Raw genomic sequence first — 27848 nt, 5'->3', positions numbered from 1 at the left:
GCCCCTCAGTTTGTGTGAGTGATTGTGAGTGTGTGTGCCCTGTGGTGGACACACACTCATAAGGTGTATTCTGCCAAGTTTCCTGTTTCGGTCCGGATAGGTTCCAACTTCCCGTGACCCTGAATGGTGAAGTGAAAATGAAGTGTTGTTGTTGTAAATTGCTTCCTGTTCAGTTTTAAACCCTTGCCCACTATGTGGTGCTATGGAGTTCGGGTTCTGTCTAAACTGCAGCTGACAGGAGGGAAGGCAGAGAAACAGGACGGAATTGTCTTGGAAGGTACGTTTGTCCTCTTTATTGTCTTTTAGGTTTACAATCATGTTTCCAGAAGCTGCTGTGGTAATGTGCAGGAGTCACACTGTCTGCAGTGTGAATTTGTAGTCTCTCTCTGTACTATATTAGATATATTGTGCACAAATTGTACATTGCAGTTTTATTAAAAGCTGTTTCAATTGAATTTGAATTCAGTTTGAAAATCTGTTTCAACATCTCTATCCAATCCAGAGCCTCCAGCTGACAATTCCCAGGGGTGGAGCACTCTGCCTGATGGTTTTATTTCTAATTTAGGCCCCTGCTTCAGGCCTGTACTCAGCACTCTGCTGCCAAATCTAAACACAGGACACACAACCATGTCCTGATTTAAAAAGTGAGGTTTGGTTGTTCTTGGGAATGTTTATACTTTTCCCCCAGTTCATTCAGCCTTTATCTGACTCAAAATGTTGTTTGTGATTTTTTTTTAAAAATACAACCCATTGCCTCTCTCGGCTATTCCCTCCTGCAAAAGCAATTCAAGAGCATGCAGGCAATTTTCTAACCCTGTAAATCATTTTGCCTCTGGAGCCCTGTTACTCAGGAGCTGGCGAAGACCATCCAGATCCACGGGCCTTTGAGCAGTGACAGGAGGCCATTCGACCCCTCCTCAAGACTATTACACAGGAACAGGAAGAGGCCTCATTCAGCCTCTTCTCGAGCTGATAACCCAGGAGCAGGAACAGGCCATTCATAAACCTTGAGACTGTTCCTAGGGACAGTAAGTCTGAGGTCATTCAGCTCCTTGAAGCTGTTAAATGTGAACAGGAGGAGGCCATTCAGCCTCTTCTTGAGCCTGTTACATAGGGATAGGAGACCATTCAGCTCCTCAGGTCTGTTACCTAGGAACATTAGGAGGTTATTCAGTCCCTTGAGCTTGGAACACAGGAAGAGGCAACTCAGTCCCTTAAACCTCCCCCATTCCCTGCACCCCTCACTAACTATGTAGCCTCTTTCAACCTTTACAACCTTTCCTATCTTTGTAACAAACTCCAGCCCCAACAATCATTCAAGCTCCCTGCCAGAATTAGATCGGAGCAATCTGTTGACCCCCCCCACCCCAACCCAATCCAATTTCCATGACTCCAGCATTGACAGCCGTGACTTCATCTGTCTGTGGGTGAGAAATGTGGGTCTTCAATTCTGTCATAAACTTAAACAATGACAAGGGTTTGAAGACAGAGTTGCTGAAACTTTGGTGAAATCAGATTAACAGGCAAGATTGAGTGACTGAGATTTACAGACATTTTTCTAAAGGGGTCAGGGGTGAAGGGGAAATAGGGATGAGAAAAATATCAGGCAGGATTGAATGGTGGAGCAGACTCGATGGGCTGAGTGGCCTAGTTCTGCTCCTATGTCTCAGGGTCTTAATTCCCAACAAGATTTATTCCACTGCGGGGGGGAAGAAAGACTGCACAAGAAGAAGACATCACCCGTGGCTTGCTGAGGAAGTTTAGGATGGTATCAAGTTGAAAGAAAATGTGTACAATGCTGTGAAGATTTATAAAGGGCTGAAAATTGGGAAACATTTGGAAACTAGCAAAGGATTGTTTAAAAATAAATAATAGAGGGTTGCATTAGAATATAGGAGAAAACTAACAATAAATATACCAGACAGTAAAAACTTGCACAAGTACAGAGAGGAGCTGAAGTGAGATTTCAACCCTAAGAATATAAGACTGGGAAATTAATAGTTCAGAAAGAATGTTCCTGATGGTGGGGGTGTCCAGAACTAGAGGTTCACGGTTTTAACATAAGGGTAAACCTTTTAGAACTGAGGTGAGGACAAATTTCTTCACCCAGAGGGTGGTGAGTATATGGAATTCACTACCACAGAATAGTGGAGGCCAAAACATTGTGTGATTTCAAGAAATTAGAGATACCTCTTGGGGCGAAAGGGATCAAGAAATATGGGGGAAGGGGATCAGGATATCGAATCTGATGATCAGCCATGATTAAAATGAATGGTGGAGCAGGCTCGAAGGACCGAATGGCCTGCTCCTGCTTCTAGTTTTGATGTTTCTGTGCAATAATGGGAAACAGGAAAATAGCAGAGACTTTGAATGGATATTTAGTTTCTCTCTTCACAGAAGAGACACAGAAAGCATTCAAAAAATAACAGAAAATCAACATCACTGGGGGAAAAATACTGAGGAAATATATGGGACTAAAGGCTGACAAGTCCCCTGCACCTGAAGGTATTAAAACAAGTGACTACAGAACTAGTGGTGATAATCTCCAAAAAAATTTCTACATGCAGGAAAGATCCTAGTGGATTGTAAAACAGCAAATATAAGTCCACCATTCAAGAGTGGAGGGAGACAGAAAGCAGGAAACTACAGGCCAGTTAGTCAAACATCTGCCAATGGTGAAAATCCATTATTAAAGAAGTTGTAGCAGGACATTTAGAAAAACGTATTGCAACCAGACAGAGTCAACATGGTTTTGTGCAAGGGGAATTGTTCAACAAACTTATTGGAGTTCTTTGAGGATATAACAAGCAGGTTGGACTAAGGACGACTAGTAGATGTGGTGTGTTTGAATTTCCAAAGGACATTTGCTGAGATATCCTGTACATGTTACAACACCTTGGTTTTGAGGTGATACATTAGTATGGACAGACAGGTGGCTAACCAACAGGAAACAGTCTTTCTGAAAGAGCATCTTTACCCAGGCCCTCCCCTCTGCCTTATTCCCGTAAACCTGGGCATTTAGCATCTATACGAATGACTCAGATGACGAGGCTGATTGTGCTTGAGTTATGTTAGCCTACAATACAAATATAGGTAAGAGGATACAAAGAGTCTAAGAAAAGATATTGATTGATGAAGTGAGCAGGCAAAAATTTGACAGATGGAGTATAAAGTGGGAAATGTGACTTTGTCCACTTTGTCAGGGAGAATAAAGGAGCTGAATATCACTTAAAAAGAGCGGTAATATAAGAACATAAGAAATAGGAGCAGGAGTAGGCCATCTAGCCCTTCGAGCCTGCCCCGCCATTCAATAAGATCATGGCTGATCTGTCGTGGCTCAGTTCCACTTTCCTGCCCTCTCCCCATAACCCTTAATCCCCTCTCTTATCAAGAACCCATCAACCCGCTTCTTAAAAATATTTAGCGAGGCAGCCTCCACCACTTCAACGGGCAGAGAATTCCAGAGATTCACCACCCTTTGAGTGAAGAAGTTCCTCCTCAACTCCGTTCTAAACCGCCTCCCCTTTATCTTGAGGCTGTGCCCCCTAGTCCTACTGTCTTTTTTGAGCGGGAAGAGTCTCTCCACCTCTATCCTATCCATCCCATTCATCATCTTATACGTCTCAATGAGATCTCCCCTCATTCTTCTAAACTCTAACGAGTACAAGCCTAGTTTATTCAGCCTCTCCTCATAGCTCAATCCCCTCAACTCTGGTATCAGCCTAGTAAACCTCCTCTGCACTCCCTCCAAGGCCAAAATATCCTTGCGCAGGTGCGGCGCCCAAAACTGCACACAGTACTCCAGCTGCGGCCTCACCAATGCCCTATACAGCTGCAGCAAGACCTCCCTACTTTTATATTCAATCCCCCTTGCTATGAAGGCCAGCATCCCATTCGCCTTCCTGACCACCTGCTGCACCTGCAAGCTGGGTTTTTGCGACTCATGCACAAGGACCCCGAGGTCCCTCTGCACCGTCGCCTGCTGCAGTTTTTTGCCACGTAAGTAATAGTCCTTCCTACCATTCTTCCTACCAAAGTGGACCACCTCACACTTGCCAACATTAAATTCCATTTGCCATTTCCTGGCCCATTCGCCCAGCCTAGCTAGATCCTTCTGCAGACTCTTCACACCCTCCGCACAATTTGCCTTTCCCCCAATCTTGGTGTCATCAGCAAATTTCGACACCCTACACTCGGTTCCCTCCTCCAGATCATCTATATAAATGGTAAATAGCTGAGGCCCCAGCACCGACCCCTGAGGCACCCCACTAGTCACCAACTGCCAATCCGAATAGCACCCATTGACCCCCACTCTCTGCCTCCTATTTGACAACCAATCCTCTATCCACGCTAACACCCTACCCCCAACTCCATGCCCCCGACCTTCTGCAATAACCTCCTTGTCAAACGCCTTCTGAAAATCCAGAAAGACCACATCCACCGGCTCTCCTCTATCCACTGCCCTAGACACATCCTCATAGAACTCCAGTAAATTTGTCAGACACGACTTCCCTTTAATGAAACCGTGTTGCGTCTGCCCTATCAAGCAATTCCCTTCAAGATGCCTCGCAATTTCCTCCTTAATGACGGATTCTAACATTTTACCTACCACAGACGTTAAACTAACCGGCCTATAATTCCCCGCCTTTTGCCTGGCACCCTTCTTAAACAACGGCGTAACATTAGCCGTTTTCCAATCTTCCGGCACTTCCCCGGAATCCAGCGACGTCTGGAAAATAACCACCAAGGCATCCACTATAACCTCCGCCATTTCTTTCAGAACCCTCGGATGCATTCCATCCGGTCCTGGGGACTTGTCCACAATCAGCCCCCTCCAGTCTGTCGAGCACCACCTCTCTAGTAACAGTAATGTCATTAAGACCCTCCAGTCCTACCACCTTTCCATCGCTAACACCCGGCAAATTATTCACGTCCTCCTCCGTGAAGACAGAAACAAAAAATTTATTCAAGACCTTAGCCATATCCCCATCCCCTACCACTAGGTCCCCTTTCTCATCCTCTAAAGGACCAACGTTCACCCTAGCCAGCCTCTTCCTTTTTATGTATTTATAAAAACTCTTGCTATCCTTTTTTATATTAAGTGCTAGCCCAGCTTCATAGCTTCTCCTACCCTCCTTTATCAACTTCTTTGTCAATCTTTGTTGACATTTAAACCTTTCCCAATCCTCTTCTCGCCCACTGCTCTTAGCTACTCTAAATTCCTCCGCTTTTAATTTAACACTTTCCTTCACCTCCTTCGTTATCCACGGCTTATTACCTCTCCTCCTACGGTCCTTTTTGACCATCGGAATAAATGCTTGATACAAAAGGAAACCTGGTGCATGAGTCTCAAAAAATCAGCACGCATGTACAGCAAGTAATTAGGAAGGCAAATAGGATGAAAATACCTCTCCTAAAGGCAGAGCAGTGTAACAAATCAACCTCAATGTTGAAAAACATGAACAAATTCAACAACAACCCCATCATTTAAAAGCACCAAATTCAAAACACCAACAACAAATGTTAACTCCCAGAAACAGTAACAAATCCAACAACATTGAAAAGCACAACATCAACAAACACCTACAAATCAAACAACAAATTCAACACCGAAAAGCACCAACAAAGTAACTCCCAGTGTGATACGGAGACTGGAACCGTGCACAGTGACTCCCAGTGTGATAAGGAAACTGAAACTGTGCGCAGTGACTCCCAGTGTGATACGGAGACTGGAACTGTGCACAGTGACTCCCAGTGTGATACGGAGACCGGAACCGTGCACAGTGACTCCCAGTGTGATACGGAGACTGGAACCGTGCACAGTGACTCCCAGTGTGATACGGAGACTGGAACCGTGCACAGTGACTCCCAGTGTGATACGGAGACTGGAACTGTGCACAGTGACTCCCAGTGTGATACGGAGACTGGAACTGTGCACAGTGACTCCCAGTGTGATACGGAGACCGGAACCGTGCACAGTGACTCCCAGTGTGATATGGAGACTGGAACTGTGCACAGTGGCTCCCAGTGTGATACGAAGATGTGCGGGTTAGGTTGATTGCCCCTTAGTGTGAAGGGATGCGTAGGTTAGATGGATTAGTGGGTATAATATGTTGGAATATGGGGGTAGGGCCTGGGTGGGATTCTGTTTAGTGCAGACTCAATGGGCCGAAGGGCCACATTCTGCACTATAGGGTTCTACAAAGCTCGGAACTGTACTCAGTGACTCCCAGTGTGATACGGAGACTGGAACCGTGCACAATATCTCCCACTTTCTGTAGTTCTCTCATAACTGTTGTTTCCCTTGTCAATCAAGATTCTGTTTAACTCATCCTTGAATATAGTCAATGACCAAACTCCATAGTTCTGGGGTAGAGGATTCCGGAGCTTAATGATCGTCAAAAGAAATTTCTCCTCATCTCTGTCCTAAAAGGTAGACCCCTGATTTTAAAAACATGCTCCCTATTTTTAGATTACCAATACAAGGGGTAACATCCTATTTAGGATTACCCTGTCAAAACCTCCTCAGAACTTTATACATTGCAATAAGTACGCCTCTCATTCTTTTAAACTTCACTGAGTATCGACCCAATCTGCCCAACCTTTCCCTATAAGGCAATCCCTTCAACATGGGTATCAGCCCAATGAATCTTCTCTGAATGGTATCCAATTCAAGTATATTCTTCCTTAAGTAAGGAGACTATAACTGTTCACACTACTCTTTAGTATGGTCCCTTGTAAAGTTGTAACAAAACTGCCCTACTCTTATACTCCATCAATCCCTCTCTGCCTCGCCCTCTCGTTGCATGAGAGGTCAGCATTCCATTTATTCTGGGCTCAGTATCACACTGGAAGTCACTGTGCACTGTTCAGGGCTCCGTATCACACTGGGAGTCACCGTGCACAGTTCCGGTCTCCGTATCACACTGGGAGTCACTGCGCACAGTTCCCGTCTCCATATCACACTGGAAGTCACTGTGCACTGTTCAGGACTCCGTATCACACTGGGAGTCACTGTGCACAGTTCCGGGCTCCATATCACACTGGGAGTCACTGTGCACAGTTCCGGGCTCCATATCACACTGGGAGTCACTGTGCACAGTTCTGGTCTCCGTATCACACTGGGAATCACTGTGCACAGTTCCGGTCTCCGTATCGCATTGGGAGTCACTGCACAGTTCCAGTCTCCGTATCATACTGGATGTCAGTCTATGGAAGACCAACTTGGAGATGAAACAAAGGGAATGGAGCACGGTAGCTCTAATAGAGGTCCTTGGCCAGCTGAGTGTAGAGTCAGCAGAAAAATGATCATTTGGCATGGTGAGTCCATGCTTCTTGACAGGAACAGGAACCTGGCAGGACAGCTAATGCACCCAGTACCTTGGCAGTGTATGCTCATTCAGCCCCCTTCTGTATTTACCCCCTTGAGATTGTCATCTAAATGTTTTACAGCAGAACTCATCCGCAACCTTGTCCCCCGAGGACCTGTCCAACCCACCCTACTTTTTCCCTTGGTCTGACTGCAGGCCACTTGTGCCAGATGATAAAGAAACTGCTGATTCCAGCTCTACACAGCCTCCACACTATGTGCAATGCATCCTGTAAGCCCATTCAGCACCTTTCTGTATTCATCCCATGTTTGAGTTGCAGGATTCAAGCGTTTGATCAACCAACGGACTTCAACATTACTGAGCAATTCTATAATTCTTTCATGAGATGTGGGTAGCGCTGGCCAGACCATCATTTATTGCCCATCCCTAACTATCTACGCCTTGAGTGGCTCACTGGGCAAGTTTGGTGAACTGTGAAGAGTCAATCACATTGTTGTGGCTCTGGAATCACGTGTTGGCCAGACCGTGTAAGAGTGGCAGATTTCCATCCCCAAAAGGACAATAGTGAATCTGATAGGTTTTGTTTTACAACAATCGATGAAAGCTCCATGGCAATTCCTCTGAGACCAGCTTTTCAATTCCAGATTTTTATTAATTGTATTTAAATTCCACTAGCTGCTGTGGTGGGATTTGAACCTGGGTCTCAGAGTTAGGAGTCCAGTGACATTACCACTATGCTGCGAAGGGGTGCTGCAGCTGGGCAGGCCACAGGTTTTAGGCATCTGAAAGCATGAAATCAAAAATGGTGAGTTGGGATGAGAAAGTGAGAAGCTTCCAGGTAAGGTAGTGGTAATGTCACTGCTCTGGTGATCTGTGGAACCAGGTCACCAGACCAGTTGCCCTGGAGGTTCCAATCCCACCATGGCAACTGGTGGAATTTAAATTCATTGCATTAAAAAATCTAGAATTAAAAGCTAATCTCAGTATGCTGACCCTGAAGCTATCAGCGATTTATCATACAAACTCATCTGGTTCACCAATGTGACTGAATAACAATGTGAAATGGTAGAGCGAGGCACTCAGTTCAGGGATGGGGGCAACAAATGCTGGAGAAAAAGGCAGGGATTGGGATGAAATGGTGAGACCACATCTCGAATATCGTCTATAGTTTTGGTCTCCTTATTTAAGGAAAGACGTAAATGTGTTGGAGGCTGTTCAGAGGTATGTGGTAGCGTGGCACAGTGCTATACATGGCAGGTGAGTGTGTGTTCTAGAGCACAGAGAGACAGTAGATCATGGGTCTGAGAGTGCAGAACAGCAATGGAGTGCGTGTGGCTCCAAGCTCACCTTGCAGTGCTTAGAGATCGTTAGTTGAACACGAGAAATAGAAGCAGGAATATGCCACCAGGCTCTGCCTGCCCCATAATTCAATACCACCGTGGCTGATTTATGCCAGCCTCAACTCCTTTTCTGTGCCATTTCCCTCAATTTGATTTATTATTGTCACATGTATTAACACACAGTGAGAAGTATTGTTTCTTATGCGCTATACAAAGCATACTATTCATAGAGAAGGAGATGAGAGCGCGCAGAATGTAGTGTTACAGAATAGGTAGGGTGTAGAGAAAAATCAACTTAATGCAAGGTAAGTCCATTCAAAAGTCTGACAGCAGCAGGGAAAAAGCTGTGCTTGTGTCGGTTGGTATGTGACCTCAGACTTTTGTATCTTTTTCCTGACGGAAGAAGGTGGAAGACAGAATGTCCGGTGTGTGAGGGATCCTTAATTATGCTGGCTGCTTTGCCAAGGCAGCAGGAAGTGTAGACAGAGTCAATGTATGGGAGGCTGGTTTGCATGGTGGATTGGGCTACATTCACGACTTTTTGTAGTTCCTTGCGGTCTTGGGCAGAGCAGAAGCCATACTAAGCTGTGATACAAAAAAAGAATGCTTTCTATGAGGCATCTTTAAAAATTGGTGAGAGTCATAGCTGACATCAAATTTTCTTAGTCTTCTGAGAAAGTAGAGGCATTAGTGGGCTTTCTTAACTATAGCATTGGCATGGGGAACCGGGATAGATTGGTGATCTAGACATCTAAAAACTTAAAGCTCTCGATCCTTTCTACTTCATCCCATTTGATGTAGACAGGGGCATGTTCTTCTTTATGCTTTCTGAAGTCGATGACAATCTCCTTTGTTTTGTTGACATTGAGGGAGAGATTATTGTTGGCACACCAGTTCACCAGATTCTCTATCTCATTCCTGTCCTATGTCTCACCCTTGCTTGAGATCTGACCCAGTACAATGGTGTCATCAGCGAACTTGAAAATCAAATTGGAGGGGAATTTGGCCACACTGTCATAGGTTTAATGAGGGGAATAGTAGGGTTGGTGGGGCACCGGTGTTGAGGATAATGGTGGAGGAGGTGCCTATCCTTAGAAATTGTGGTCTGTGAGTTAGGAAGTTCAGGATCCAGTTGCAGAGTTTATTCCTCAATTTATCAAATACTTATTCACCTCCACTTTCAATATTTCTAGTGATCCAGCCTCCACTACCCTTTGGGGCAGAGAATTCCAGCCAATCATCATCCTCTATGCACCCCAGCTTTAAATGGCCAACTCTTTATCTTGTAGCGATGAGTCCTTGTTTGAGACTGTCCCACTAGTGAAAACATCTGACCATTCACCCTGTTAAGACCCCTCAGGACATTATCTGTTTGAATAAGGTCACCCCTCACTCTTTTAAACTCTAGGGAATACAGACCCAGACTATTTATCTCTCTCGATAGGATGACCCTCCTGTCCCAGGAATTAGCCTGGCGAATCTCCTTTGGATGCCTCCAATATTATTATATCCTTTTTAAGGTAAGGGCATCAAAACTGGATGTAAAAGTCCCGATAAGGCCTCACCAACACCCTGTACAATTGCAACAAAACTATGTTAAACTCCAACTCCTTTGCAATAAAGGCCAAAATGCTGCTTGGCTTCTTAACTACTTGTTGGAACTGCTTGCTAGGGTTTTGTCATTCATGCATTCGAACACCTAGATCCCTCTGTACATCACTCATCTGCAGTCTCCGTTCAGATAATCTGTCTTTCGATTCCTCCTGTCAAAGTGCATAACCTCACCCTTCCCCACATTAAGCTCCATTTACCAGGTTTTTTTTCCCTAGTCATCCAACCTAGATCCTGTTGGATCACGATACACCTTGAAGATTATGGGTTGGAAGTCTTTGTTGTTCCCCCCTTGCTTTGAATAAATAATCCAATTACTTTAATCTACTGATTACTACATTGGCGATGAGGTAAATTGGGACTACAGCCACCAGCTCCTGGAATTGAAGTTGCGGGGGTGGGGGGCGGTGGTTGGCAAATGTTTGCCTACTATAAAAGTTATTCTCTGCAGCAACAGTAAGTAAAAAAAAGATGCCTTTTTTGGGGAAAATTGATCCTTTTGACCCAAAGACTGAATGCTGTGCTGAATATATTGAAAGCCTCTGCAACTTCTTGGCTGCTAATGACAGAAGGTAAACAAAGAGTAATTCTGCTACAGTGTGTGGACCTTACAGCTATTTCCTTATTAGAAATGTAACACCCCCAGAAACTTTGGATACAAAGGAGAAAATTTTACCACCTTGCCCGCCATGGGAATCAGAGCGGGCGGGGGGTGGACCATGGAAAGATCGATTGAGCTTGGGTAAAATTTTCCTGTTTCGGGGTGAGCAAGGCCAGAAAATCCATTTTTTACGGCCTGTAACTTTGGCGAAGGATCATTATCTTTTACCTGATAGACTGTCTATCATTATGCAGTGTTTTGAATTTAACTCTGCTGTAAGGGACCCAGGGGAGATGACTGTGACATTTATGGCAAAACTAAGAAAATTTGCGAGACGTGCAAATTTGAACCTTCACTAAGTGACATGCTGCGAGAGAGATTAGTCCACAGTGTAAATAACAAACATACAAATAAAACTATTGGCAGAGGATAAGTTTTTTTAGCTTAAGCAATGGAAATAGCTCAGGTAATTGAGCATGTGGAGGGGGGTGTTCTCAGATTACGTGCATGTATGCAGGTGAGGTGAATCAGCCATGGTGCAAAACTTTGGCAAGTCAGGAGAACAGAGTTGAGCACGCAGAAGAGAGAGAGAGAGAGAGTGCAGAAACTCGATGAGCAAGGCAGGGGATAGAAGAAAAAGAAATCGGGTCAACAAACCAGAAATTCTGATCAATCTTATAGGTGCTGGGGAGAGAGTTATGAAATTTGATACCTGGAATGAGTAGGTTGTCTTGTGAGGAATGGTTGGACAGCCTGGTCTTGTCAGAAGAGTGAGGGGTGACTTGTTTGAAGTATATGAGACCCTGAATGGGACTGACAAGTGGAAAGGATGAGTCCAGAACCAGGGGGCACTGTTTTTAAAATTAGTGGATGTCCTTTGGGCAGTGCTGAGGATAATTTGTTTTCTTAGTGTTGCACAACTTTAGAACACTGCGCCTCAGAGGTGGTGGAAATGATTCATTGAATACTTTTAAGCGGAGGTAGGTAGATTCTTGTTAGGCAAGGGAATCAGTGATTATCCTGAATGGATTAACAACGTGGAATTTAAAACACAAACAAATAGGCCATATCTTCACAGTATTGTAATGGAATAGTTGGCCATCCGGCCCATCATGTCTGTACTGGTTCTAAGCCTCAAGTGCCTTTTCCCTATACCCCTGCACACTGTTGCCTGCTTGAATGCCTCGATTGAACCTGCTTCCACCTCATTTCCGGGCAGTGCATTCCAGACTCCCAACCACTTGTTGAGTGGAAAAGTTTTTTCTCACATCAGATTTAATTATTTTGTAAATCACTTCAAATCTGTGCTGTCTCGTTCTCAATGCTTTTGTGAGTGGCAACAGTTTCTCCCTGTCTACTCTGTCCAGCCCCCTCATGATTTTGAACATCTCTATCAAATCTGCTCTCAGCCTTTGCCTCTCCAAGGAGAACAGTCCCAACCTCTCCAGTCCATCCCCAAGGCTGAAGTTTCTCATCCTGGAACCATTTTTGTAAACGTCTCTCTCCAATGTGTTCACATCCTTTCTATAGTGTGGAGCACAGAACTGTATACCATACTCCAGCTTAGGTCTAATATTAGGTCTTATATAAGTTCAGCATAACCTTCTTGTTCTTCTACTCTACATAAAAACATAAGAAATAGGAGCAGGAGTAGGCCATCTAGCCCTTCGAGCCTGCCCCGCCATTCAATAAGATCATGGCTGATCTGTCGCTGCTCAGTTCCACTTTCCTGCCCTCTCCCCATAACCCTTAATCCCCTCTCTTATCAAAAACCCATCAACCCGCGTCTTAAAAATATTTAGCGAGGCAGCCTCCACCACTTCAACGGTTTTTTATTTTTTTTTATTTTTTATTTACTTTCCTTATTAAGAAACTGCAGAATACTATCTGCGTTAATAATTTAATAATCTCTCCAGCTGTCCTGCCATCTTCAATGACCTATACACGTTTATACCTAGCTCCCTCTGCTTCTGCATCCCTTTAGTATTCTACCCCTTATTGTCTCTCATGTTCTTCCTACCAAAGTGAACTGCCTCATACTTCTCCGCACTAAACATCATCTGCCACCTTCTATTCACTCCGCCAACTTATCTATGTCCAAACAGTACGGCACAGGAACAGGTCCTTTGGCCAGCCAACACATGGCACCTTTCTAAAGACTTTTTGCTTCTAAGTGCTCCCTATTCCTCTGTTCCCTGCCTATTATCTGTCAAGTTGTCTCTTAAACATTGATGTTGTATCTGTTCCTACTACCTCCTCTGGCAACACTTTTCAGGCCCTTACCACCTTCTGCATAAAAATCCTGCCTCTTACATCTCCTTTAAACCTTCCCCCTTTTACCTTAAACCTATGTTCCCCGAGTAATTGGCCATTTCTACCTTGGGATAAAGGCTCCAACTATCCATGCTTCTCATAATTTTGTACACTTGTATGAGGTTACCCCTCAGCCTCCGACGTTCAAGTGAAAACAAAACCAAGTTTGACCAATCGCTTCTCATAGCTAATACCGCCAAGCCAAGCAACATCCTGGCAAACCCTTTCTGTACCTTCTCCAAAGCCTCCACATCTTTCTGGTTGTGTGGTGACCAGAACTGTACAAAAGATTCCAAATGTGGCCTACACCAAGATCTATACAGCTGCAACATGACTTGTCAATTTTTGTACTCTATGCTATGACAAAGGGCCATCTGGACTCGAAACGTCAGCTCTTTTCTCTCTGCAGTTGCTGCCAGACCTGCTGAGATTTTTCAGCATTTTCTCTTGTGGTTTCAGATTCCAGCATCTGCAGTAACTTGCTTTTATCCAATGAAGACAAACGTGCCATGCCTTCTTGACCACCTTATCTACTGTGTTGCCAGTTCAGGGAACTGGCCCTGTACTCCCAGATCTCTCTGTATGTTCATGTTTCTAAGCGTTTTGCCATCTACTGTATAATTCACACCTGAATCTTCCAAAATTCATCACCTTGCATTTGTCCAGATTAATTCCATCTGCCATTTCTCCACCCAAGTCTCCAGCCTATCTTCCTCCACTGACAATCCTCCTCAGAAGAAGCTCTCCCAGTCTTTGGCATTTGCAAACTTACTAATCAGACCACCCACATTCTCCTCAAAATCATTTATATATTCATATTTATTAATTTTTATACATAGAGATTTCAGCGAAGCCTTTGACAAGGTCCCATATGAGAGACTTAGAAAGAGGTTAAATTCACATGGGATACAGGGTAATTTGATGAAGTGAATTTAAAATTGGCTTAGTTGAAGGACACAGTAAAAAGTCTGACAACACCAGGTTTTAGTCCAACCGATTTATTTGATAGTAAATGCACAAGCTTTCGGGTTAGTCCCTTCGTCGGGTGAATGGAGAGTTCTGGCCTCAGACAGAGCATATAAAGCACAGTTTACAGATTACTGATTAATATGCGAATCTTTACACCTAACCTGCTGTTCAAGTCTTGAAGTGGCCGACAACGTGAGTGGAAGATTCGCATTCTAATCAGTAATCTGTAAACTGTCTGTGCTTTATATGCTCTGTCTGAGGCCAGAACTCTCCATTCACATGAAGAAGGGACTAACCCGAAAGCTTGTGCAAACCCAGGCAAGTCACGGGGGTTACAGATAGTGCGACATGAACCCAAGATCCCTGTTGAGACCGTCCTCGTGTACGGAACTTGGCTATCAGTCTCTGTTCAGCGACTCTGTGCTGTCGTGTGTCGTGAAGGCCGCCTTGGAGAATGCTTACCCGAAGGTCAGAGGCTGAATGCCCGTGACCACTGAAGTGTTCGCCAACAGGAAGGGAACAGTCTTGCCTGGTGATTGTCGAGCGATGTTCATTCATCCGTTGTTGTAGCGTCTGCATGGTCTCCCCAATGTACCATGCTTCGGGACATCCTTTCTTGCAACGTATCAGGTAGACAATGTTGGCCGAGTTGCAAGAGTATTTACCATGTACCTGGTGGATGGTATTCTCACGTGTGATGTTGGTATCCATGTCAATGATCTGGCATGTCTTGCAGAGGTTGCTGTGGCAGGGTTGTGTGGTATTGTGGTCACTGTTCTCCTGAAGGCTGGGTAGTTTGCTGCGAACAATGGTCTGTTTGAGGTTTTGTGGTTGTCTGAAGGCAAGAAGTGGGGGTGTGGGGATAGCCCTGGCGAGATGTTCGTCTTCATCAATGATATGTTGAAGACTCCGGAGAAGATGTCGTAGCTTCTCCGCTCCGGGGAAGTACTGGACGACGAAGGGTACTCTGTCCACTGTGTCCCGTGTTTGCCTTCTGAGGAGATCGGTGCGGTTTTTCGCTGTGGCGCATCAGAACTGTCGATCTATGAGTCGAGCACCATATCCTGTTCTTATGAGGGCATCTTTCAGGGTCTGGAGGTGTCTGTCACGATCCTCCTCCTCTGAGCAAATCCTGTGTATACGGAGGGCTTGTCCATAGGGAATGGCTTCTTTAACATGTTTAGGGTGGAAACTGGAGAAGTGGAGCATTGTGAGATTGTCTGTGGGCTTGCGGTACAGTGAGGTGCTGAGGTGACCGTCCTTAATGGAGATGCATATGTCCAAGAATGCACCTGATTCTGGGGAATAGTCCATGGTGAGTCTGATGGTGGGGTGGAATTTGTTGATATCATCATATAGTTGTTTCAGTGATTGTTCACCATGAGGCCAAAGGAAGAAAATGTCATCGATGTATCTAGTGTATAGCATTGGTTGAAGATTCTGTGCAGTGAAGAAGTCTTGTTCGAACCTGTGCATGAAGATCTTGGCATATTGAGGTGCAAATTTGGTCCCCATGGCTGTTCCATGTGTCTGGATGAAAAACTGGTTGTTGAAGGTGAAGACATTGTGGTCCAGGATAAAGCGGATGAGTTGTAAAATTGCATCTGGAAACTGGCAGTTGTCAGCATTGAGTACTGAGGCAGTCGCAGCAATGCCATCGTTGTGGGGGATGTTGGTGTAGAGCGCCGAGACATCCATTGTGACGAGGAGTGTCCCTGGTTCAACTGCTCCGTGTGTGCTGAGTTTCAGTAGGAAGTCCGTAGTGTCGCGACAAAAGCTGGGGGTTCTTTGTACAATGGGTTTCAGGATGCCCTCGACATAGCCGGAGAAACCTCACTTACTGTACTGTCTGGAGACAATACACATCTCTGTGATCAGTGCTCCTTCCACTCACATTGTCAGCCACTTCAGGTCTTGAACAGCAGGTTAGGTGTAAGGATTCGCATTCTAATCAGTAATCTCTAAACTGTCTGTGCTTTATATGCTCTGTCTGAGGCCAGAACTCTCCATTCACCTGACGAAGGGACTAACCCGAAAGCTTGTGAGTCTATTATCAAATAAATCGGTTGGACTAAAACCTGGTGTTGTCAGACTTTTTACTTAGTGACTGAAGCCAGTGTCCAGTGGCAAACCACAGGGATCTGTGTTGGGTCCTCTATTTTTCATAATTTATGTAAATGACATTGATCACCAAATAGAGAGTAGGATTAGTAAATTTGCAGTTGACACAAAGATTGGAAGGGTGGTTAACACTGAGGCAGAGTGTCTTGCACTTCAAGAAGATAAAGACAGAATGGTCAAATGGTAGCTGATAAGTGTCAGACGGAATTTAACCCTGAAAAGTTTAATTTTGATTAGATTTGATTTCATTTATTATTGTCATGTGGGGGTTACACGCAGAATTGCCAAGCAGAAACCGAAAGCCAAGTTCCGCACGCAAGAGGATGGCTTCAACCAGGATCTTGGGTTCATTATCACACTATGTGTAACCCCCACCATTTGACCTGAACTTGCAAAATCTTACTAATGGTCCTGGCTGGAGACAATTCACACCTTTTAACCTATGATTACCTTATCTCCACTCGCATTGTCTGTTCCTGTAAAGACTTGATTTCCTGTAAAGACTCATTATCTTGTAATTGTTTTTCTGTCTATATGCCCTGTTTGTGAGCAGCGCCCCGAAACTTGTGCTATCAAATAAACCTGTAAGATTATGAGAGATATGAACAGAGTGGATAGAGAGCAGCTGTTCCCTTTAGTTGAAGGGTCAGTCATGAGGGGACATAGGTTCAAGGGGAGGGGCAGGAGGTTTAGGGGGGATGTGAGGGAAGACCTTTTTACCCAGAAGGTGGTGTTGGTGTGGAATGTGCTGCTTAGTGGTAGAGGCGGGTTGCCTTTGCGGACTCGAAGGACCTCTTCTGTACTGTATGGATTAAAGATTCTGTAATACAAACAGGGGTCCCAGCACCGATCCCTGCAGATCACCACAGGTCACAGATCTCCATTCTGAAAAACACCCGTTCACCGCCACTCTGTCTTCTATGGCCAAAATTTTCCAGCCTCGGGTGACTCTCTCTATATGGAGTTTGTACCTTCTCCGGGTGTCCCCCCCGGTACCTGGCCAGGTTCCCCGCCTGGGCAATTCTTGCCTGGCCAGGTTCCCCCTGGGTGCCCGGGCACGTTTCCCTCCAGGCAGGTTTCACCCTCCCCTGAGCAGGGTTCCCCTGGGGTGCGTTCCTCCCTCCCCAGGTGGGTTTCCCTCCTGGAGCTCACGGTCTCTTCCTGCATCGTAGTGATTTTGTGTTTCTAGTTGTGTGGACCCATGCAATGGGACAATGGGCCAGATGCCTCCTTTCCAGCTTTTGGTGCTTTTCTGCTAATTTCCTGTTGTTTATCCTCCTCACCCTAGGCCCCCGTGGTTTTTATAATTTGTAAACTGGGGCGAGTTAATGAGCAGATTTGGATGGGATGATGGGTGAGGGTTGCACCCCCATCCCCACAGTGAGGATCCAGCTGAGCAGCTGCCTACCGGGGAGGGGAGCAGTGGGAAGCCACACCCACTGAGCAGACAGTTTCAACCTGCCCGCTCCCACCACCCCCCCCTTTGGGTGACGACCTGTCGGTTTCCAGGCACCCCGCTCCGGTTTGACCGTTGTAAAGAGCCGCCTCGCCCCGCCCCTTGAATAAAATATCTTCAGGCTCCCAGCTTCGCAACTGCGCGATGCGACCGAGCTCTCCATCATCGTCAAATGCCCTTCCATCGCGAGCGCGCTAAATGTCCTCGCTCAACTCATTCCCATTCCCGTCCCCTGCGCCAGCCCCGCCCCTCCCGCGCGTGCGCCTCACCCGCTGTTTCTCCCCCCACCCCACCCGCGCGTGCGCTTTGCCGGCCCTCCCGCTCCCGCGCGTGCGCCTTTCCCACCCACTCCCCGCCGCCGCGTGCCCTCCCTCCCTTCCAGCCGGTTTCCAACTGCCGTTCCAACGACGGTTGGAAGCGACGGTTCGTCCATTGAATAAAAACGTGTTTATTCGAGTTTCTGATGGTTCCAAGTGTCTATTTGTGAGAGGAGTTGTGTGGTGTGGTGCTACTGGGAGGGTGGGGAGTTTGAAACTAGCCAGGGAAGGGGTAAAGTTATACGTCAGAGTTCCATTATTAAACAAAAGGAAAATAAGCATCCTCCTGAGGGAAGTTTGGGCTGCTCTCTCTGGAGGAAGAAGAGGGCAGATGGCAAGGCCGATGATTGGAAGACCACTGCCCAAGGTTGATACCATGTGAGGGATGTTGGCTGGCATTTGGACCACGGCCATGTGACGGCCAGATAGTGGCATGTGACGGGACTGGAAATCGTTTTTTCACCTCCCCCTCACGCTGACCCATCCAAAGGTTGTTACCTAACGGGTCTATTCCCACTGTTTCCCATCAGCACCCTCCGAACATCGCTAGGAATTGTGCAACCTGGTGTCATACTCCCAACCTCGCTTGGAATTGTGCAACCTGTGGTGGAAACCCTAACATCGCTTGGAATTGTGCAACCAGGGTCAAGACCACATTCAACTGGAGCCCAAAGTTTGCATCGGAGATACCAAGGACAGGCAGTGGGATCTAAGACCACTTGTAATTTACAAAAAGTTAAGACCTGACCATCTAGCACCTCACTGCTATTTGTGAATTAGAGACCAAAGGAGCATAGCTGAGGCACTGTCACCAAGTGAGTTGGCGTGACTGAAAGGTGACCATCCAGAGAGAGATGTATTGGTAGAGCTGAAGCCCCGTCAGCAAGGCATCAAGTTCATTGTAAGCAATGTAACCAACCTCCTCCCAACAGCCCATTGAATGGGTGAACCCCCCCAACCCTTGTCCTCCTACTGTTTAACATAGATCGTTAGCTAGACCATAGTTCATTACTAGAGGCAGTGTATGTGATTATTTAGCTGGCAAGAGGTGTGACTGAGACCTTCAACAGCAGAGTGGCGCAGTTGCGGCGTACTACAGGCGCAAGAGCGCCATGTGGCGCTAAAGGGCGACGCCAACCGAAACTTCCAGCAAGGTGTGTGTGCGGGCGAAAGAGGATCTTGGCCAGGTCATCTTGTCGAAAAGGGGCTGCCCGTGCAAGAGTTGCCAATCGGAGGCGAACCGCAAGAACCCTGCGACGCAGATCAACTGCTGGTTCAAGAGCACCTCGTCGGCAAGGTACTACTCGTGCAAGACCAACTACCCGGCAACAGGCTGCTCGTACAAGAGCATCCACAAAACTAAAGGCCAAACGAGCGCCTGTTAGGAAGAAGGCTGCTCTTAGGAAAGTAGGTTGTAAGCGTAAAACTGCTAGCACAAAAGGGGCAAGCAAAAAGATAAATTTATCAGGTCAACGGTTGAGAGCAACACGTCGACCACAGACCAACGTTTCAAAAGCATCTTATAAGTCAAGATCTGTTGGATCTTCAAGTAGCCGAGCATCACGTCTGTGCAAAAATAAGGCTGCTATTAGAAAAACAGCATGTGTTAGAAAGAGTATTGTTGCAAAAGCATTTTGTGGCCCTTTGCGTTGTCGCCCAAGACCAACATATAACCAAAGCAATTTTGGTGCAGGGACTTCTTTTGGACTTACAGGTTGGAACCAGCGTGAATTGTGGCCAACAGATCAAAATGGTCTGACATTTGAGTCGCGAAGATATCCTCAGCGGACGGTCCGTCCATTGCGGAGATACCCTGAGCATGATATCAATGGTTTGGGCAGAGGTCCGCCAAATGAATGTATTGCATTACCAAGAAGAGCTCAGAATCAGGTTACGAGTTTGCGGAATTATCCGTGGCTTCAAGGTGATGTGTCAAGTAATGTAGCTCTTATACCAAGGATATCTCAGCATGGTGTTTTGTCACAAAATGAATCTACAATTCCAAATACCGGTGCAATTCCTATTCCCAATAACATAGTGCTGCAGAGAGAGCATCAGAGTGAATACATTGTTTGGCCACAAATCCCTCTTGCTCAGAACATTGGGTTGCAAAGAGATTTTGAATTTGATAATAGTCCGTTATTGGGTGTAGATCTGAGCAGACGAGCACGAGTGCAACAGCGTGAGGCTGCTGCTTGGCTGGAAGACACAACATCACAGAACATTGTGCGGGGCTTTAATTCTGCTGTACCTGCATTGCCGCAAAGTGATCTTGATCCTGCTGATCCATTATCTAACAAATGTAGGTATGGGAATACTGCACAACCAGGAAACTCTGCATCCCAAAGAGGCTTTGATGAAAATACCAATAACAACAATATCAATATCAATAACAACAACAACCTAATTTCAGGTAACTCCAGTGATGTATCACAAGGAGGTCCTGGTGCAGATAATAACTTAAATGATGTTAATTTGGACCTTGATCCCAGAACAGCAAATCCGTGTGAAGTTCCTGAATTTAGAGCTTTGACCAGAGATCCTCATCGAAGAAGTGTTGTGTTCCCTCCAAACGTTGGAGTACAAAGTGACCCCCGACGCGGAAGTGTTGCAACGCCCAGAGACCATCCAGCTCCAAATGCACTGATACCGAGGGACCCAGATCCTGGTCTTGACAATGGAGGATTGACAAGAGATCCTCGGCGTGAGAGTGTTGTGTGGCCACGAGTTCTTCAGAATGTAGCATCAGCTGGGGACCCTCGACGTGGAAGTGTCGCACGTCCAAGAGAGTTTCTTCCTCCAAATGCACTGCTGCAAAGGGTGCTCGATTCTGATTTTAATAATGTAGGATTGGCAAGAGACCCTCGGCGTGAGAGTGTTGTGTGGCCAAGAGACTCTTTTCCTTCAAACATAGTGTTACAGAGGGGCCAGCCTCCTGAGAATGTGGCATTGCCTTGGGATCCTCGCCGTAGAAGTATTGTTGGGCCAAGAGACCAGTTTCCTCCAAATGCAGTATTGCAGAGGAACCGTACACCCGCTAATATTGGATTACCTTGGGATCCTCGTCGTGCAAGTTCAGCTTGGCCCAGAGACCCATTTCCTCCAAACATAGGGTTACAGAGGGACGCCCACAATAACTTGGGAATTCCCAGGGAACCTCGGCGAGAAAGTGTAGTGTGGCCACGAGACGCTTTGCCCCAGAGTGCAGAACCACAGAGGGATCCAGGTCCTATCCCAGTTGAAGGAGAAGCTGCAGTACATGATAATGTAAATTTACAAAGAGATCCTCGACGCGAGAGTGTTGTGTGGCCACGGGATTCCTATCCCCAGACTGTCGCTGCACAAAGGCCTCCAGCTTCCGCTGCGGTTCAGGGAGAATCTGCGCCTGACGACGTGGGTTTACAAAGAGATCCTCGACGCGAGAGTGTTGTGTGGCCACGGGATTCCTATCCCCAGACTGTCGCTGCACAAAGGCCTCCAGCTCCCGCTGTGGTTCAGGGAGAATCTGCGCCTGACGACGTGGGTTTACAAAGAGATCCTCGACGCGAGAGTGTTGTGTGGCCACGGGATTCCTATCCCCAGACTGTTGCTGCACAAAGGCCTCCAGCTCCCGCTGTGGTTCAGGGAGAATCTGCGCCTGACGACGTGGGTTTACAAAGAGATCCTCGACGCGAGAGTGTTGTGTGGCCACGGGATTCCTATCCCCAGACTGTCGCTGCACAAAGGCCTCCAGCTCCCGCTGCGGTTCAGGGAGAATCTACGCCTGACGACGTGGGTTTACAAAGAGATCCTCGACGCGAGAGTGTTGTGTGGCCACAGGATTCCTATCCCCAGAGTGTTGATGCACAAAGGCCTCCAGCTCCCGCTGCAGTTCAGGGAGGATCTGCACCTGACGACGTGGGTTCACAAAGAGATCCTCGACGCGAGAGTGTTGTGTGGCCACGGGATTCCTATCCCCAGAATGTAGAAGCACAGAGGGATCCCGGTCCTAACGTTCAGGGAGAAGCTGCATCCACTGATGACGTGGGTTTACAAAGAGATCCTCGACGTGAGAGTGTTGTGTGGCCACGGGAACCTATTCCTTAGAATATTGATACGTTGCTAATAACTACTTCCAAATCTGTGAAATCCAATTGTTTGAAAGGTGAATGCAGGTTCATTTTTCCATTGTTATCAATGCTCAGTAACAAAAAAAGTTTAACATTTTATAGATATTTGTTAGGAGTGGATATTAAGGGTATGTAACTGGAACTGGGATACTGATTAGTCACTATGTTTGAGTGGCATCTTGAGGGGCTGAATGGTTTGTTTATGTTCATATAAAGCTGGATCTATGATTGAATTCCAATTACCTGTTTTTTTTAATGCAGTGCCGAATATAAAACAAGGAATCACCAAGATTTAAAGAGAGAAAAAAACCTGAATAGTAGTTAAGTGCTGTGCCACAAACCTCCCAGCAGCAGGTTTTCCCACTACTGACAGGATCATCCGGTCCCACTGAAGCCCATGGCAATTTGCGTGGCTCACACATGCTGCTGCTGGGAAACCCACGGCAGGCAGAGTCGACTTCAGCAGAACCGGAAGACCCACCAGCAGCCGAATGGTCAGAAAGTTCCACCCTGTACGTTTGCTGATGATGCAAAGCTAAGGTGGGAAGGTAAACTGGGAGGAAAGACATAGAGAGACTGTAAAGAGCTGTTAGCAAAAGGAATGTAATGTGGGCAAGTGTGAAGTTATTGACTTTGACAGGAAGAATGGAAGAAACAATATTTTTTAAAAGGTAAGATACACGTTGAAATTCAAGGGGACCTTACACAAATCACAAAGCTGACATACAGGTGCACAATGAAACTGCTAAAGCAAATAGTGTGTTATTGTAAGAAGCTATGAGTAAGGAAGTATTGCTGTAATTGTATAGGGCTTTAGAGTGATCACACTTGGGAGTGCTAAAAGCAGTTTTCCCCTCTACTTCCACTATATATAGCGGGCATTAAGCAATTTGCTAATGCTGTTGGGGCAGGCTTAAACTAACTTGGAAGAGGCATGGTAACCTGGATGTTTCCTGGAAGGAGAAACATGGTGAATAAAATATTGGGAGAGACAGTAGTGGAGTAAAAATTGATAACAATTAGATGGGGGTCAGTCAAAGGGACTCCAAAAGATCTAGATTAGATTTATAGTGCATAAGTGAAAATATATAAAGCTTGGTGACTCGTGTTGATGAACTGCAGATACAAATAGCTACTTAGGAATACAATGTTTTGATGAAAATGGAGAGCTGACTCAAAAAGAGTCAGGACTAGATGTTCCCGGATCCAAGGTTTTCAGGGATGGCACAGTGGTGAGCACTTCTGTCTCACAGCGCCAAGGACCCTGGTTCGATTCCCGGCTTGGAGTCTGCATGTTCTCCCCATGTCTGCATGGGCTCCCTCCGAGTGCTCTGGTTTCCTCCCACAGTCGAAAGACGCGCTGGCTAGGTGCACTGGCCATGCTAAATTCTCCCTCAGTGTACCCAAACAGGTGCCAGAGTGTGGCAACTAGGGGATTTTCACAGTAACTTCATTGTGGTATTAATGTAAGCCTACTTGTGACACTAATAAATAAACTTAAACAACCTCCTGTAACTATCCTGTAACTCTGGATATTTGTTAGGTGTGGATCTTAAGGGTATGTAACTGGAACTGGGATACAGATTAGTCACTATGTTTGAGTGGCATCTTGAGGGGCTGAATGGTTTGTTTATGTTCATATAAAGCTGGATCTATGATTGAATTCCAATTACCTGTATTTTTTTAATGCAGTGCCAAATATAATACAAGGAATCACCAAGATTTAAAGAGAGAAAAAAAACCTGAATAGTAGTTAAGAGCTGTGCCACAATACGTCCCAGCAGCACGTTTTCCCACTATTGGCAGAATTTGGGTTCAGCCGTTTATTTTATGAGAAATTTCTTCACACAGAGGATTGAAAGCTCAGTTATTCAGTATAAACAAAACTGAGGTCAATACATTTTTTAGACACTTAAGAGGATCAGGAGATACAGAGACTCTCCTCTGAAACTTGTTGAGACATTTTACCTGCACTAAAGGAGCTCATGTAAATGCAAGTCATTGTCTTGGAGTTACTCAGGACTGAGGTCACGATGCATCAATCATCTCATAGTTTTGGGTGAGGATGCAAGGCCCGACAGTCTTACCATGTCCTTCAGCCCTTAAACTTCTGCGCTCCTCCAGTTTTGGCAATTGAGCAATTTTAACTGTGTCATCAGCCTTCAGCTGTCCAAAGCTCTAGAATTCCCTCCCTAAACCGCTCCACCTCTCTCTCTCTCCTCTCTTTACAAAACTTCTGTTCACAAGCTCAGGTAATTTAATGTCAGCCAGTAAGCTCTCCATGGAGTGCAGTGGGACCTATTCACGATGTTAAAGGCACTTCTTTTTTTCCTCAAGTTATTATTGTTCACAGCAATAGAAGAATGGTGAATTATCAATGAATAAGATAATCCTGAAAGTGCAGAAAAAGGCCATTCAGCCCTCCTAGTCTGCAGTAACAATAATCCCACCCTAGGCCTTATCCCTGTAACACTATGTAATTACCCTGCTAATCAACCTGATGATACTAATGGGCAATTTAGCATGGCCAATCCACGTAAATCAGACATCTTTGGACTGTAGGAGGAAACTGGAGCACCCAAGACAGTTACCAATGCCAGAATCAAGCCAGTGTCCCTGGCGCTGTGAGGCAGCAGTGCTATCTACTGGGCCATCATGCCACCCCATCCAGTCTGCCTGTGCTAATGGAACTCATCTGGGGAGATTTCTTTGCCTTATTCATCCTTGCGTGTGTGACTGGCACAGCACTTAACAGGCTTGAGATATACAATTTACCCAGCACGAAAGTTGGACTTTGGTTGTATATCAGGAACATGAACCCCAGCATTTCTCCTCTTAGCTTGAGGATCTTCAGCGAAGAGGGAGAATGTATTCCAGGGCATACCTGGTTCCTGCAATGTCTCCAGTCATGCCTGCTGTAAAAGTGCAAAAGCCTGTCAAAGTCAGGATGAGGCTTGACATCAACCAAGGAGCTGGAAACAGGATAGAAGCGAATTGAATTTTAAATTGTGCGTTGTTTTGTCTCTGCAGGAACTAACCAAATAGAAACGCAAGAACCAAGAACAGCCTTAGAGCCAGCGGAAAAGACACCAAAGTATGAAGCAGAGGAAGAAACCATCCAAGATCTCGTCAACAGCAGCAGGGAAAGAGAATGTTGAAGTGGGATACAGAGAGGTACAGAATGTAACCAAGGCAACAGGGATAGCGTTTAGAAATCAGAGAGAGACTGATACGGCAGGAGGGAGGTGTAATTTAAACAGAAAAGTGTTTTGATTTGTTCCCTCTTTATAAGCGGCAACGTATTTCCCAACCCCTCAGTTTTGGTTTGATCCAGTTTTCTATTAATAACCCCACAGCAAACTCGAGATAGGATGAAGTCAAAGTGTTAGAATCATAGAATCCCTCAGTGCAGAAGGAAGCCAATCCAGCCCAACAAGTCTGCACCGACTCTCTGAAGGAGCATTTTACCCATAACCGCATCCGTTCCAGTAATCCCACATATTTATCATGGCACAAATCCACCTAAGCTGCACATCTTTGGACACTAAAGGTGGGTGGCACGGTGGCACAATGGTTAGCACTGCTGCCTCACAGCGCCAGGGATCCGGGTTCAATTCTGGCCTCGGGTCACTGTCCGTGTGGTGTTTGAACATTCTCCCCATGTCTGCGTGGGTTTCCTCCAGGTGCTCCGGTTAGATGTGCAGATTAGGTAAATTGGTCATGCTAAATTTTAAGGGGGATTGTACGAGGGTCAGCAGGGTAAATATGTGTGGTTACGGGAATAGGGCCTGGGTGGGATTTTGGTCGGTGCAAACTCAGTGGCCAAATGGCCTCTTCTGTACTGTAGGGATTTTATGATTTTACGTCAACGCTCATCCCGAAACCTTAAAATCCCACTCAAGGTCAACGGATCTTTCTACTGTCTGCCTCTCGCATATTCCGATTCCCATGGTAGACAGAGCAGTAAAATTCCAGCCTAAGGGGCAATTTGGCATGGTCAGTCCACCTAACTTACACATCTTTGGACTGTGGGAGGTAACAGGAACACCTGGAGGAAACCCATGCAGACGTGGGGAGAACATGCAAACTCCACACTGTCACCCAAGCCCAGAAATCGAACCCATGTCCCTGGTGCTTCGAGGCAGCAGTGCTAACCACTGCACTGGTTAGTTTAATTGCATGCATTCAAATTGCAGGAGGAGGGGTCAGAATGCCCCCCCACCCTTACATTCAGATGGTAAAGAGACGGATGGGGAAATGAAGGATTTATAGTTCAGAGAATGCAGAGAAAACAAATATTGTTTCATGTGATGTAAGAGGAATTTTCTAAGCTGTCCCCTGGGTACCCTGTACATAGTTGACCTCACTGAACCAATACATAAAGACAGTATATAGTTAAAGAACAAAAAGGAATTTATTTGTTAATGCATGCATCAGGACGGAGACACAGTCATTGAGGGTTGACTGTCCTCTCTGCAATATTGCAAGGTAAAATTATTGCATTATTCTGAACATTTCAATATCCCACCTAGTCTCGTCAATCAGACTGTAGGGTCCAATCACAACATCGCACATTATTACCTTAGCCAATAACCTGTCAACAGGAATAGGAGACAATTAGCTTATTGCCCATGTAGGTTCCTTTCCCACATCATTAGCAGTGTCCAAGGCCATAGCCAAGAGACTTATTTTTAATTGGTGAAAGGAGTCACTCTTTCACTGCAACCACGGCCTCTTTTATCAGCTTGAGAGACTGCTCCAGCCTCACTCACCATGAACGAATTTACTCCATTAAATACCAGGCCTATAATCAAATTTGCCGTTCGCATATCCCAAAACAGCTAACAGAAGCTGCCTTTCTGTGGTCCATTGTATTAAAAGAATTCAGCCTGTCTGCTGCTCTTTCCCATCATGCTGCATTCAGAACCAAGTTGGCCGAGGTACAGAATACATATACATTGAAAATATAGTTTAAGCTTATAATACTTGGTTAATTTGTGGTTATACAGTTAATAATACCTTTGCATATTATAATAATGACACTTTATAACTACCTTAACTAGTCTACTTATATAAAACTAAAATGAAGGGCCACATACTAAGAATTCTATACTCCCCCCATCCTGTGGGTTCCAGAATTAAAGACCAATGAGGAATTCTTTCATGGGGGCCAGTGGGTCCAAAGATGTGTGGGTTAGGTTGGTTGGCCATGCTAAATTGCCCCATCGTGTCGGGGAATTAGCAGGGTAAATATGAGGGGCTATAGGAATAGGGCCTGGGTGGGATTGTTGTCGGTTCAGACTCAATGGGCCGAATGGCTTCATTCTGCACTGTAGATTCTATTAGAACTGATGCTGGAAATTCATTTTTCCGGTGAGATTGACTTCACACGGTGAGATAGATGAATTAGTGATGGTACAGGATTTTCAGCAGAAAGTGTAGGTGGGGCCGGGCATTCAATCTGGGCAGAGCTGCATGTCTGAGAGGCTGCTGCTTAGGTGCTAAACAGCAGACAGAGCTTTTCAGTTCCACAAGGCCCATGTCGCATGACTCCCACCTCTCCACCATCTTCACTAAAGGATCTGTACCTAGAGACTGGAATTCAGCTCGGTTTTCAGGATTGCCTTTATGGTTCAGAATGAATGTTTGAGAGGCCATTCAGTGTCCTCCTACATACTCC

The 27848-nt window shown here is 45.8% G+C and overlaps 1 protein-coding gene across 1 annotated transcript in view; it reads left to right on the top strand.

The window, feature by feature from the left end:
- The first annotated feature begins 161 nt into the window (after positions 1-161).
- cenpq (centromere protein Q) overlaps positions 162-27848 on the top strand; it is a 67392-nt gene continuing 39705 nt past the window's right edge. Inside the window, exons 1-2 of the mRNA XM_080201853.1 lie at positions 162-277; positions 25199-25342. Of these exons, the coding sequence (XP_080057979.1) occupies positions 25265-25342 (78 nt within the window). The 5' untranslated portion in view covers positions 162-277; positions 25199-25264. The remainder of the gene's footprint in view (positions 278-25198; positions 25343-27848) is intronic.

The sequence above is a fragment of the Carcharhinus amblyrhynchos genome, chromosome 13 (assembly GCF_965287045.1).
Source record: "Carcharhinus amblyrhynchos chromosome 13, sCarAmb.v2.hapA, whole genome shotgun sequence".
Taxonomy (NCBI): domain Eukaryota; kingdom Metazoa; phylum Chordata; class Chondrichthyes; order Carcharhiniformes; family Carcharhinidae; genus Carcharhinus; species Carcharhinus amblyrhynchos.
Note: the sequence above shows the minus strand (reverse complement) of the source record. Positions and strands in the feature narration are given on the sequence as shown.